Source organism: Pristiophorus japonicus, chromosome 6 (genome assembly GCF_044704955.1).
Source record: "Pristiophorus japonicus isolate sPriJap1 chromosome 6, sPriJap1.hap1, whole genome shotgun sequence".
NCBI lineage: Eukaryota > Metazoa > Chordata > Chondrichthyes > Pristiophoridae > Pristiophorus > Pristiophorus japonicus.
Window position 1 is genome coordinate 11018283 of NC_091982.1, and position 14487 is coordinate 11032769.

The 14487-nt window shown below is 45.0% G+C and overlaps 1 protein-coding gene across 1 annotated transcript in view; it reads right to left on the reverse strand.

The window, feature by feature from the left end:
- LOC139265514 (solute carrier organic anion transporter family member 2B1-like) overlaps positions 1-14487 on the reverse strand; it is an 87490-nt gene that overhangs the window by 22949 nt on the left and 50054 nt on the right. The window contains exons 9-11 of the mRNA XM_070882531.1: positions 9765-9929; positions 7712-7910; positions 6505-6623 (exon numbers count right to left, since the gene is read on the reverse strand). Coding sequence (XP_070738632.1) covers positions 6505-6623; positions 7712-7910; positions 9765-9929 — 483 coding nt within the window. The remainder of the gene's footprint in view (positions 1-6504; positions 6624-7711; positions 7911-9764; positions 9930-14487) is intronic.

The following is a 14487-nucleotide window of genomic DNA, read 5'->3' on the forward strand; positions in this document are numbered from 1 at the left end:
TGATCATTTTTCAACTTTAGTACCCCATTCCTGCTTTCTCTCCAGACCCCTTGATCCCTTTAGCCATAAGGGCCACATCTAACTCCCTTTTGAAAATATCTAACAAACTGGCCTCAACAACATTCTGTGGTGGAGAATTCCACAGGTTCACAATTCTCTGAGTGAAGAAGTTTCTCCTCATCTCGGTCCTAAATAGCTTACCCCTTACCCTTAGACTGTGACCCCTGGTTCTGGACTTCCCCAACATCGGGAACATTTTTCCTGCTTCTAACCTGTCTAGTCCCGTCAGAATTTTATATGTTTCTATGAGATCCCCTCTCATTCTTCTAAATTCCAGTGAATATAAGCCCAGTCGATCCAGTCTTTCTTCATATGTCAGTCCTGCCATCCCAGGAATCAGACTGGTGAACCTTCGCTGCACTCCCTCAATAGCAAGAATGTCCTTCCTCAGATAAGGAGACCAAAACTGTACACAATATTCAAGGTGTGGCTTCACCAAGGCCCTGTACAACTGCAGTAAGATGTCCCTGCTCCTATACTCAAATCCTCTCGCTATGAAGGCCAACATGCCATTTGCCTTCTTCACCGCCTGCTGTACCTTCATACCAACTTTCAATGACTGATGTACCATGACACCCAGGTCTCGTTGCACCTCCCCTTTTCCTAATCTGTCACCATTCAGATAATATTCTGCCTTCCTGTTTTTGCCACCAAAGTGTATAACCTCACATTTATCTACATTATACTGCATCTGCCATGCATTTGCCCACTCACCTAACCTGTCCAAGTCACCCTGCAACCTCTAAGCATCCTCCTCACAGCTCACACTGCCACCCAGCTTAGTGTCAACTTGGAGATATTACATTCAATTCCTTTGTCTAAATCATTAATGAATATTGTAAATAGCTAGGGTCCCAGCACTACCCCACTAGTCACTGGCTGCCATTCTGAAAAGGACCCGTTTATTCCAACTCTTTGCTTCCTGTCTGCCAATGAGTTCTCTATCCACGTCAATGCATTACCCTCAATACCATGTGCTTTAATTTTGCATATTAATCTCTTGTGTGGGACCTTGTCAAAAGCCTTTTGAAAGTCCAAATACACCACATCCACTGGTTCTCCCTTTCCACTCTACTAGTTACATCCTCAAAAAATTCTAGAAGATTTGTCAAGCATGATTTCCCTTTCATAAATCCATGCTGACTTGGACCGATCCTGTCACTGCTTTCCAAATAATCTGCTATTACATCTTTAATAATTGATTCCAACATTTTCCCCACTACCAATGTCAGGCTAACCATTCTATAATTCCTTGTTTTCTCTCTCCCTCCTTTTTAAAAAAGTGGGGTTACATTAGCTACCCTCCAATCCATAGGAACTGATCCAGAGGCTATAGAATGTTGGAAAATGACCACCAATGCATCTACTGTTTCTAGGGCCACTTCCTTAAGTACTCTGGGATGCAGACTATCAGGCCCTGGGGATTTATCGGCCTTCAGTCCCATCAATTTCCCTAATACAATTTCCTGACTAATAAGGATTTCCTTCAGTTCCTCCTTCTCGCTAGACCCTAGGTCCCCGAGTATTTCCGGAAGGTTATTTGTGTCTTCCTTAGTGAAGACAGAACCAAAGTATTTGTTCAATTGTTCTGCCATATCTTTGTTCCCCATTATAAATTCACCTGATTCTGACTGCAAGGGACTGACATTTGTCTTGACTAATCTTTTTCTCTTCACATATCTATAGAAGCTTTTGCAGTCAGTTTTTATGTTCCCTGCAAGCTTACTCTCATACTCTATTTTCCCCAGTCGATGGGGTCGCTCAGCCCGACTGCCTGCCTCTCTTCTGTGGTTAAGTTCGAGCCAGGGTGTCCCTGGAGATGGAGTACGTGGTGTCCACCGGTATGCTCGCGGCCTTCCGCGAGAGGTGGGCGCCGGAGGGTCTGGAGTGCATCATCACCCCTGGCAACCAAATTTTAATTTGATCCTTTAATGTTAAAAGTTTAATTTGTCGGTTTTAGTGCCCTTTTAATAAGGGGGCACTTGATTTATAGTTTCAACAAAAATAGTTGTGGAGCTGTTGCACTGTGAGTGGCTTAGCCAGTCGTGTGATGTTCACAAGACCCAAGAAGGTGGCTCACCACCACCTTCTCGAGGGCAGTTAGGGATGGGCACTAAATTGCCAGCGATGCCCAACTCCCGTGAATGAATTTTTAAAAAAAATTGATGGTCATTACTTCAGCTGTCTGGGCTCTTAGCTCTGGAATTCCCTTCCTAAACCCCTCCACCTCTTTATCTCTCTCCTCCTCTAAGAACCGCCTTAAAACCTACCTCTTTGACTAGCTTTTGGTTACCTGTCCTAAGGTCTCCTCCTTTGGCTCATTGTCAACTTTTGTCTGATTACGTTCCTGTGAAGCGCCTTGGGCTGGTTTACTATGTTATAGGTGCTATATAAATGCAAATTGTTTTGGAGCTGAAGGTCATGCAGTGAAACTCCAAAATATCATTGTATAGCTAGCTGGCCTCCCATAGTATTGCTTGCCGAGAAAAATAAAATATGCTTTCACGTACCTGTCTCTGATCATATGCCCGTCTCAAGCTATTTGTCTCCCATGGTCTGTTTCCACTCTTTCTGGATTTCTTTTTCTTTGACTTTCTGTCTGTCTATCTGATTATTTCTCTCTCTCTCTCTCTCTCTCTCTACAGTTCTGAGACACTGAAATGGAAAATCAGAGCACTCTGAGAAGCCACAGTGCAGACTGATTTAAAACTGGATGATGACATAAAACCCTCCACAACCCCACCATGGCTAGCATCAGTGCACAAGAAATGTTGGTAGTCTGTTCCTAACTTAAGCAGGAAAAGTAACACCACAAATAACAGATGGGTAAAAAGGCTACTTTTTTTTAACAATATAGATTACAATTGACTTACTCAAACCTACCTAATCACATGAGTGCAGCAGTAACAGAACTGCATTCATGGAGCTCCAAAGTGTATTTGATTTTTTTTCTATTGGCCCTGTTCCTAACTAGATGTTTTTCCAGCTCCTTTTGGAAAGACTTCACAAATATGGCAGAATGTATAGTAACATGAATAATATGAAGTGTAGTAACATGCTGTATAAGGAGCGGCACCACTCAGAATAGGTTCCAGTATTATATAGTACAGGATGCTGTAGCAGAAATCGTGGGTTTCATATGGTACCTGAGAACCAGCAGTAATGATGGAGTGTAACACAGACAGCAGATCAGCATAAGGACTCCAAGAAGGAAGAGGAATGAAATTAAAAGATGAATGCAAGGGACCTGGCACGGCACTGGCTCTGCAGAGCCACTGCATGCACAATCTGTGTAATTCTGCTGAGGAAAAGAGAGACATATTAGAATGTTAATGCTTCTCTTACACCTGGGACAGATGCTGCCTAAATCCTGTCTTCATGCAGCTTATTCATGCAGTGGTCTGTTGCGATATTGAATGAAATCTATATAATAGAGCTGCACATACTGTACTCTACAAGTATTTCCACGCATTGAATTCACAAAAGAACTCCCAATGTCCCTGAAAAAAAAGTTTGAAGTTCTTTCAGTGGCCACGTTAATTCCCCTCAATCTCTATAATCTCCTAAATCTAAAAGTTACTCGTCTATATCCTATGGTGTTGCACATGGGGAACGAATCAAGATCAAATGTAGTTTTTAGGCAAACAGGGTTAGAGGGTGGAGGACTAGGGCATACAGATGTGTTCAAATTTACCACCATTTTCTCCTTGGTGTGCTGCAACTAATGAATTATGGCTGGAAGTCAGTTACTTTGGAACAATCAGTCAATCAGCTAAAGTGGTGCAAGTTTATCTATATTCAAGTACATTTAAGGATAATTTTAACAAACTTGATGTCCTTATCTATATCTTTTTAAAGATCTTCGACCTGCTGTACTTCGGGCCCGAAATTCACCGTCCCCGAAGGGATGGCTACCGCAGAGTTTGGGCGGTCGACCAAAAAAAATCGAGGGTACTTTTCCCTCCCCGAGCCATATTCAACTCGGGGAGGATTTCACCGGCGCTCACTTCCGCCGGAAATGGCGGGGTGAAGCCGCTGTAAAGGAAAGTTTCCAGTGTTGAGCTCTGCAGCGTGCGGGCTGCTGGAGAGGGACTACCACAACGAAATTCACTGAGGACAAAGTAGGACTTTTCCCGGCAGTGCCCCGTGAGGTTTTCAATGCGGTGCTTGAACGCGACCCTTTGGTAAGTAAATAGTTTTATTACTTATTAATGTTTTTTTTTCCAGCTTACATCCACAGCATTTATCTTTTGATATTGTTTTATTAATTATTAGTGTTTTTATTTCATTTTCCAGCATGCGCAATATTTATCTTTTCATCTAGTTTTATTAATTGTTTTGGCTCCATTAAACCTGCTGAGTGCTGCTCACAGGTTTGCACATACCCCTGTACTTTTATACAACTTTCAGGTCTGACTCTTTAGCGGAGGCCTGTGGGCTGCAGAGACCTGCTTGGCAGGGTTCACCCTGAGGATGGGAGGAGTGTTGGGAGGGCGACACTTGGTACACCTGGTCAGACGCAGGACGGCACGCAGGAGAAGGTGTCGCTGTCAGCACCGTGCAGACAGGCAGCGGGCAAGGGAGGCAGCAGCCATGATTCGTTCATTCTGCACCAGACCAGTGTGCCCGCCGCCTTCACCGGCCCGAATCAGGATTGCGGTTGGCTGCTTGGGGACAAGGGATAGCCCCTGTCCACTTGGCTGCTCACTCCACTACAGAACCCCAGGACAGTGCCAGAGCATGCCTACAATGACGCTCATTGTCCCACCAGGTGCATCATCGAGCAGTGCATAGGTATCCTTAAGCAGAGGTTCCGTTGCCTCGACTGCTCTGGTGGCACCTTGCAGTACTCTCCTCAACGGGTCTCCATAATCATCGTGGTCTGCTGCATGCTGCACAATCTGACCATCATGAGGGGACAGCTGCTGGAAGTCGAGCCAGCAGTAGCACCTGAGGAGGAGGAGGTGCAGGAGGAGGAGGAGGAGGAGGAGGAGGGGGATCCCCGTCGCCCCAGAGTTAGGAGGGGTCGACCCATCACCACCCTGGAAGGGCCGGGTGCAGATTGGCCAGCACCCTCCTGGGAGGCTGCGTCCTCACATATATGGAGGTGCCTGACACCTCCCCTACAATCTCCCTCCATGCATTATGTACTGCCTGTCTGCCAGTTCTCTCCACATCAGGAAACAGTATCCTTCTGTCCTCGACACCATCCATTAGTGTCTCCAGCTCCATATCAGTGAACCTGTTGGCTCTCCTTGCACCTCTTACACCAGCCATCCTTCCAACTTCCTTCTCCCCCCTCAGGGCCTTGCTGCAAACCTTGGCCTTTAAAAACCGTTAGAAACCCTTTCATTAGAAACCCTTACCTGCATGCTCAATTTCTCAGTGGTGATAATGCTCAAATTAAGGCAGCCACACCGCTGAAAATCCACTTTGGAAGGATTCATTAGCGCTGGAACCCATTTGTTCACTTTTGGAGTTGAATATGGGTTGGCCCAGCCACGAAAACATTTCGGTGTTAATGGCCACAAAGAGGTGGGGGAGCACCAGCTTTCCAGCGGTATTGAATTTAGGGCCCTTCCTGTCCACAAAGCTTACTTCCGGCTGTCACTATTTTCATCAGACTTTTCTGTCAACCTTTTTAGTATTACAAATTTCTATGCCCAAATTTATCATGGAAATCGTTAATGTAAACTTGTCACTTGTTATAGTATAATCTGGCTACCAAGTGACTGTATTATTCTTTATTCACAAAATCGCCCAAAATGCTTTCTGAAAAGCATTCTTCTGAAAATTTTCAATCTACTGTTTTTGTCTCAATAGCTGAAATTTCTCATGTCAATAATAAGGGTTTAAACCAAATAAAATAAAAACATGAAATACTTCACAATAATATGATTAAATTCATCCATTGAATTTTCTTGATACAATCCCCCCAACTCTCTCCCCCACAATCCCGTAGACAATTGCTGGTCTTTAACCAATGACTTCAGACTACATTGGTATCTCAATGATCGCATTGAAACGTCTCATAGCCTCTGGAGCTAATGTGAGGAACTCAGCCCAAATTTATATGTGAACCCTATATTTTAGTCAGTTCTGTTATGTAAAACCCATTTTTGTGGTCTGCAAAGTGAACAGGAAGATTGAGCATGTCTTAAGTTTAAGTTTACTTTATTTTCACTGATTAACTCTAAATAATGGAATCTATATCCAGGTTTGTTGTGACTGAGGTCTGGAAAGAACAATCCATTCTCAAAGCACATTGTTGTGATAAGCTAACAAAATGACCCATGTTATATGGTGCCTTCATCTATCACATATTCCACCACAGTGAGGCATATATCTTGAAGGCCATGCATTTGAATGTATGGATATGTCTGTCAGAAGGTTTCATTTTTACCTGGATTTTATTAGTAGTGATGTTGAATAAACGTTTTTTACAGCCAGCAAAGCAAGGAGACACATATTCAACTCCATCTGCACCACACACTGGGTTGAAAGCTGTGGCCGGACACTGGCAGTTCATGTTACAAGAGGAAACAAGGCCTGAGGTAGTATTTCTGGAACACAAAAATGTGAGTTACATAGAATGGCATAGAAATTACAACATGGAAACAGGTTGTTCAGCCCAGCTTGTCCATGTTGTTTATCCTCTACACGAGCCTTAGTCCTAAACCCCTGTTCCCATAACCCTTTATTCTCTTTTCCTTCAACCACACATCTAACCTATTCTTAAGTGTTGACATGGTCCCTGCTTCAATCAATAACTCAGGTAATGTATTCCACATCCTAACAACCCTCTGTGTAAAAAAAAAAAATTCTGCTCTCTGAATTTCCATGGGATTGTCCCAATCTCCCGCTTTAACTACGACAGGAGATTGATGGATCCCCAGAGAATCAACAGCCATTTACGTTGTTTCTCCAAGTGAACTGCTGATCTCCCACCAAAGTTATGGCAGGAGATAAGGACACCCTTCTTGGAAAATCAAGGATATTAAACATTTTATTTGTGTCAAAAATGTTAAAATTGATTGAAATAAACAATGCGCTAATATCAAAGATGTGATAAACAGAATAGAAGACACTAGCATATAGTAGGGGAAAAGTGATATGGATATCATGTGATATTCAGTGTGGGATGTCCGGATTACATGTAATATTCAGTGCTGGCAATAAGGATACCATTTAGGCTATATGGGTACCGTGTCATAAATGTTACATGATGTATGGATACCATGTGATATTCAATGCAGACTCAGCGATTATATGAGAGACACATTGCTGGTGGTATAATTACTGTGTGATGTTTATTGGGAGCTGTCTATGCCATGTGATCTAAATGCATGCTATGTGGCTACAGCATGATCTATAGTTTGGACGGCATGAATATTGTGTGATATACAATGCTGGCAGTGTGAATACGGCTTTATATACAGTGTGGGTTGTCTAACTAGCATGTGTTATATAGTGCTGGTGGTATGGATAACTTATAATGATACAGCACAGAAGGAGGCCATTTGATCATGCCTGTGCCGGCTAACTTGTCACATACCGTATGACAATATAGATAGCATGATATACAGCAGTGGTGATACTGATAATATGTGAAAAATAGTCCAGTTGGTACCATTACTGTGCACAATATTACCTGTTAGTGGGGTTATCGTTGATGCCTGCAATTCTTTGTGTTGAGCAGCCCAGAAACAATGTGGGGACCGACATAATGATGGAAATGAAGACGACAACACAACAGAAACAAGCAGAATTCTTATCTGAGATCTTAAATTTCTTCACCATAACACTACCAAGGAGAATTCCAATCGTGGAAATAGGAACAATAAAGCAGCCTAGAAAACAGGAATAGGGATTCAGGTGAATATAATTCATTATCTTCACCAAACCAAAGTCAACCAACTACTAAAACAAGGTGGTTCCCTACCACACTGTCAACCTGTAATCTCTTCTTAAACAGTTACTTATTTATTTCAACGGAAATAATTGACACAAGATCACCTTTTTTTGCTGGGAGTCTGCTAATTTCTAACAACAGTCAAGCCTCATGCTCTGATTCTCTGTTCCAATTCCAGGCTATAGGTCATGCTTGCATCCTATTTGATCATTTCCCCCACCCTGCAACCCCCATTTTTTCTCTCCCCTCTTCTGTAGATGATAACTTTTGTTAGGTTGCATCCCAATTCCCAGGTTCAAAACTTTTGTTTGGAGGTGGGTCACTCATTAGTATCTTAGTTCATTACAGTAATTAGATCAACAAAAGGTGCAATTACCAATTTAACATCCCACCAAAATGTTATTTTAATACCCATTGCTGCCTGTGAGCCTCCTGACTTCACCACAGCATCTATGACACAAGCCAGAGAAAAGCTTGGAGATTCCAAACCGTCGTGGGTTTTATAATAGTTTTCAATCAAACAGCATTGTCCTTTATCATAGAATCATAGAATAATACAGGAGGCCATTTGGCCCATCATGTCTGTGCTGGCTCTTTGGTGGAGCTATCCAATTAGTCCCACTCCCCTGCTCTGCCCCATAGCCCTGTAATTTTTTTCTCCTTCAAGTATTTATCCAGTTCCCTTTTGAAAGTTACAATTGAAACTGCTTCCACCACCCTTTCAGGCACAGTTTACAGATTATAACAACATGCAGCGTATTTTCTTTCCCTCATGTTGCCTCTGGTGCTTTTGCCAATCACCTTCAATCTGCGTCCTCTGATTACTCTATCAAAACTGTTCATGATTTTGAACACCTCGATCAAATCTCCTCTTAACTTTCTCTGCTCTGAGGAGAACAATCCCAGCTTCTCCAGGCTCTCCACATAACCAGTCGAGTAAATCTCTTCTGCACCTTTTCCAAGGCCTTACTAAACTGTCGTGCCCAGAATTGACACAATACTCCAGCTGAAGCCTAACCAATGTTTTATAAATTTAGCAGAACCTTGCTTTTGTACTTCACGGGGGAGAAAGTTGCATCGTTTGTGCCTCCCATTATTCCCCCGGGGCGCGAGGCCACCAGCGAGGCGCTAACCGGTAGCGAGCTGCTCCTGCTGGTTGCATCCCGGGTCACTGCGCTGGCGATGACACCGTGGGTCGTGAATCGGGCTTCAGGCTGCTCGCAGGGCGAAAGTTAAAGGGGAGGTACCGCGCCGACATTTTTAAAAATGGCCGACTTAGCGGTCGCGGCCTTGTCCTCTTGCAATCGCGGGCTCTGTGCCGCAATGTTGCAGCCCGGCACTCTGCTTCTGTGCTGGCCTGCTGGTACGGCACCCCGCTCTCCAGTGGTGTAGTGGTGGCCCCTTCTCACTGATGTAGAGTCCACCTCTCCATCTCGCGCTGGAAAATTCCCGCAGTTAGTGCCCCAGTTCCACCCCCGAGAGCAAGTGGAGCGCGCAACATTGCGTTCCACTTCCTCTCGGGGGCGGTAACCCCAATTTAGCTGCTGGAGCTTTATAAATCCAAGGATCCCATATGCTTTTTTAAATAGCCTTCTCAACTTGTCCTGTACACACACTCCCAGGTCTCTCTGTTCCTGCACCCTCTTCAAAATTGTACTGTTTGGTTTATATTGCCTCTCTTCATTTTTTCTACCAAAATGTATCCACTTCACAATTCTTTAGCTCTCTATTAATAAATATATAGCCCTTGTGCACACGGTAAAAGCATATGTGTCTCCTTCTAAACCCTCACCTATCAGGATGTTTGCAAATGGAGCAGTTATTGAGAATTGCCTTTCCATATACTTGGCTAGGAATGTTGCTTGCCCAGATATCACAATGGACAAGCTGCATTTTGCAATCACGGTGAAGAGAAAAATAGGATTTCTGAGCATTCCAAGCAAGGTGACTGGAAAACCTGCAAAGCAAAAACACACTTTCATGTAAGGAGGAATGACATCCAATTACATCTCATCCTGAACTTTTGTTAACTTGGTATGATGATCAGTTGCAGCCAGGGCCAGGAATAATATCTGGTTGTCCAATCCTTAAATTCAGGATCACCTACAGTGACTGGCATCCCATTGGTTCCTATCAGAATAAAGTCACTAACAATTACCTCCAGAAGAGATTAAAAAAATAACTTAATGCTAGAAATTGGAAAAAACAGAAAATTAAGATGACGATCATTTGGTAACTAGCTTTCAGGACGGTGGGTCTCTGAGTTCTAAATTTAGAAAACAAGGTGAAGGATAAGCTCCGTGGTCAGGAAACCACCAAAGTTCAAAAAGTTAAGGGGAAGCATCTATGGTTCTGTGCACCAGGGCAGTAGGTGTGAAAGACACACAGAGAGATTGCAGAATTGCATACGGTGAGGTAAGTAACCCTGCATAGAAGGGTGGTTCAGCGGACCCTCTCCTATCCATGGTGGTGGGTACACAGACAATGCCACAGTTACTTGGGCAGGCCCAAGGAGTTCTGTCTTCACCCTCTACACTTCACAAGAAAAGCAGTCTTGGAACTGTGTCTTCTTCCAACAGACCACCAAGCCTCGTTCGTGACTGGGAAGGAACTCCCACTACTGGTGAAAATCACTACTGCCTTCAACAGAACTGCCTGGGGTGACAGCTACCTGTCAGCTTATCTGTAGTGCACAGTCGGGGGCCTTCAAAGGAACATACCACTTCAAGGTATGGCACATGCTGGAGAGCAACGGCTGTGAAGGGGGCGACTGGATTGGACGTCACCAAGGTCCAGGTTGGTGATTGGAGCATGGGCAGATAGAGCAGGAGCGGCGAGTGATCATGGAACAACATGATTGGGGTCCAGGAGAGGCGTGAGTTCGGGGCACAGAAGAGACGAGGGCTCAGTGCAGCACGGGCCAGCTCACACTGCAATATATGTGCGCGCTAGGTCTGTGCATCAGAGATGGTTTCCAGTCGTCTTGGTTAACTCGTGCCACTGGACCAAGATCTTTCTCTGTCAAGCCCGTGTGGTGGCTGGTGTGCAACGGCCACTGCACATAAAAAAATCAACGCATAGGCATCTTCCACCCATCAACAAGTAGTTCGGGACCTGGAATATTAGATCCTTCATCGAAACACCTGTGAACTCATCCCTTTTTGGCGTGGAAGCAAGTCATCCTCGATATGAGGGACCGCCTATGATGATGGCGATGTTGCGTACAGCAGGTTACTTATGCATTGTTTGCTAGGGAGAAGGATTTCATCAATTTTTAAGAGCAGCTTGTTTCCTAAGAGTCCAGTCGTCGCCCAGCTAGGTGGAACCGCACTCACCTGGTTCCACATGAATGTAAGAAATAGGAGCAGTAGTAGGCCATTTGGCTCCTCAAGTCTCTCCACCATTCAATAAGATCATGGCTGATCTGATCATGGACTCAGCGCCACCTCTCTGCCCGCTCCCCTTAACCCTTTACTCCCTTATCGCTCAAAAATCTGTCTATCTCCGCCTTAAATATATTCAATGACCCAGCCTCCACAGCTCTCGGGGCAGAGAATTCCATATATTTACAACCTCTGAGAGAAGAAATTTCTCCTCATCTCAGTTTTAAATGGGCGGCCCTTTATTCTGAGACTATGTCCCCTAGTTTTAGTTTCCCCAATGAGTGGAAATATCCTCTCTGCATCCACCTTGTTGAGCCTCCTCATCAACTTATAAGTTTCAATAAAATCACCATTAATTCTTCTGAACTCCAATGAGTATAGGCCCAACGTACTCAACCTATCTTCATAAGTCAACCCCCTCATCTCCGGAATCAACCTAGTGAACCTTCTCTGAACAGTCTCCAATGCAAGTATATATTTCCTTAAATACGGAGACCAAAACTGTATGCAGTACTCCAGGTGTGACCAATACCCTATATTGTTGTAGCAGGACTTCTCTGCTTTTATACTCCACCCCCCTTGCAATAAAGGTCAACATTCCATTTGCCTTCCTGATTACTTGCTGTACCTGCATACTAATATTTTGTGTTTCATGCACAAGGACCCCCAGGTCACGCTGTACTGCAGCACTTTGCAATTTTTCTCCATTTAAATTATAATTTTCTTTTCCATTCTTATCTATCTAATTGTAGCCAGAGAATCACCTGCAATGGCTTCTCTTCCCGCTCCTGCATCATTACCTCTGGTATCCCCCAAGGATCTATCCTTGGCCCCTTTCTATTTCGCATCCACATGTTGCCCCCTCGGCAACATCGTCCAAAAACACAGCGTCAGATTCCACATCTACACTGACGCCACCCAGCTCTACCTCACCACCATCTCTCTCAACTCCTCAACTGTCATTAACTTGTCAGATTTCTTGTCTGACATTTAGTATTCGATGAGCAGAAATTTGCTCCAACTAAATATTGAGAAGATGGAAGCCATTAGGCCCTAATTTGAGGCCCCTGTGGGTGCATATGAGGTGTGCATGCACCCGTAGGGACTGCACCAGTTCTAAGTTTAGAAATGCATTGCACATGCGCTAAAACCCGGAATTTCTTGACAGATTGCACGCATTCCCAGGAAAAGGGCCTCCGCAGGCGGAGAGTTGGGCTATTTGCCCAACTTCCGCCCGGCAAATGCCCATGAAATTCCTACATCTGTTAAACGCTGGCGGAAGGCCTGCTTTTTCCAGTGTAAGACTTTAAAGGACATATGAGATGTTTTTATTAAATTTATTTGAAGTGTGTGTGTAGTTTTGGGGGTATTCCCATTCATAATTATGTGGGTTCCGTACATACGGAATCCTCATAATTATGAATGGGGATTTCCCCATCTTTCATTGTTTGGGCCGGCCCATGTGATCGCAAAGGCGCTTGCGAACCGCATGCACCCCTGGGATACGTGGGCATCGACGCAGGCCTACACATAGGGGCCCAGGAGTGCAAGTCTCCAAACCTCTAGGACCATCAGGTAGGTCCGTAGATTTTTTTGAGGTCGGAGTCATCCGCTCCTGGGAAGCCTCCAACAGCAATTTCAGGCTCACTGTCTTTGGTTCCTGCCACAAACTTCGTTCCCTAGCCACCGACTCCATTCTTCTCCCGAGTATCTGTCTGAGGCTCAACCAGACTGTTTGCAACCTTGGTGTCATATTTGACTTCGCCCCACCCTATCTCTGTAATCTCCTCCAGCCCACAACCCCCTGAGCTATCTGCGCTCCTCTAATCTTGGCATCTTGAGCATCCCTGATTTTAATTGCTCAACTATTGATGGCCGTGCCTTCAGATGCTTAGGCCCCAAGCTCTGGAATTCCTTCCCTAAACCTCTCTGCCTCTCTAGCTCTCTTTCCACCCTTAAGACATCCTTCAAATCTACTTCTTTGACCAACCTTTTGGACATCTGCCCTGATTTTTTCTTATATATTTCATTGTCAAATTTTGTTTTATAACACCCCTGTGAAGTGCCTTGGGGCGTTTTACTACGTTAAAGCCGCTATGTAAATAAAGTTGTTGTTGTTGCTGTTGTTGAAGAGTACGGGGCCAAAATTCAGGCCCGCCAGAAACCTGCCGCATTTATCATTTTTTAAGTGTTTTTTTCACTGCCGGGTAGGATGAGGTCGACTCTTGAACGATATTCAGCTCTTTGTCCTTTTTTTTTTGCAGCGGACCGGAAGTCGGTCATAATGGCGGCAGAAGTAGGGTGGTAAGTATTCTCGAGGGGCGGAAGTGGAGGCGGGACTTTGAAACTTCGGTCCACTGGGCCGCCAGGGAGAGTTTCGGCCGGGACAGCGGCCTGGCACCCAAGACTGGGTGCCAGGCTGCCTGTTGGTGGCCCGGCCAAACCCGGAGGCATAACTGTTGGCCCGACCTGGCAGTTGGCTGACCAAAAAAAAAAACCTGGTGGCCACGGCGGTGCGCCCTCCCCTTGAAGGGCCGCCATGCTGCCATGGTTCACAAAGTGAAAGCAAGGTGCAGCGTCAGGAAAAGCTGTCGGGGGCACCGTGTGGCGGACCGTTGATTTTTGCAGCTAAATTTGGCGGGAGGTGCGATGGAGGTGCGGGAGATTGGTGGCGTGCGCTTTGATGACGCACTTAGGATGGTCGGCAGCAGCGGGGCGGAAGGTGGGACCGCCAGACAAATCCCCGAGCTGAATTTTTATCGTGGCGGTCATTGGACCGGAAGTCGGCGACTGCTCGACTCCACTGCCCGGCCTCCGCTTTCTGGCAGTAAGTGGCCTTTTTGGGTTGGCTGACTTTTGGCCCCTACATGTGCTCATTGATAGAACCAGTGTGACCTTATGGGCTCCTTTCACCAATGCAATAGAATTTCTGAATAAGGTGGCCTTCCATTTCATCAAAGTCCAGGTTGTGCGTGACTACCATCCCATGAAGGCAGACAGCAGGTACCCTCAAAGCTACTCTGGTCAACATTTCTCCCTGAAAGTTTATATTTCCTACATTACAACAGTGACTACACTTCAAAAGTACTTCATTGGCTGTAAAGAGCTTTGGGATGTCATAGAAACATAGAA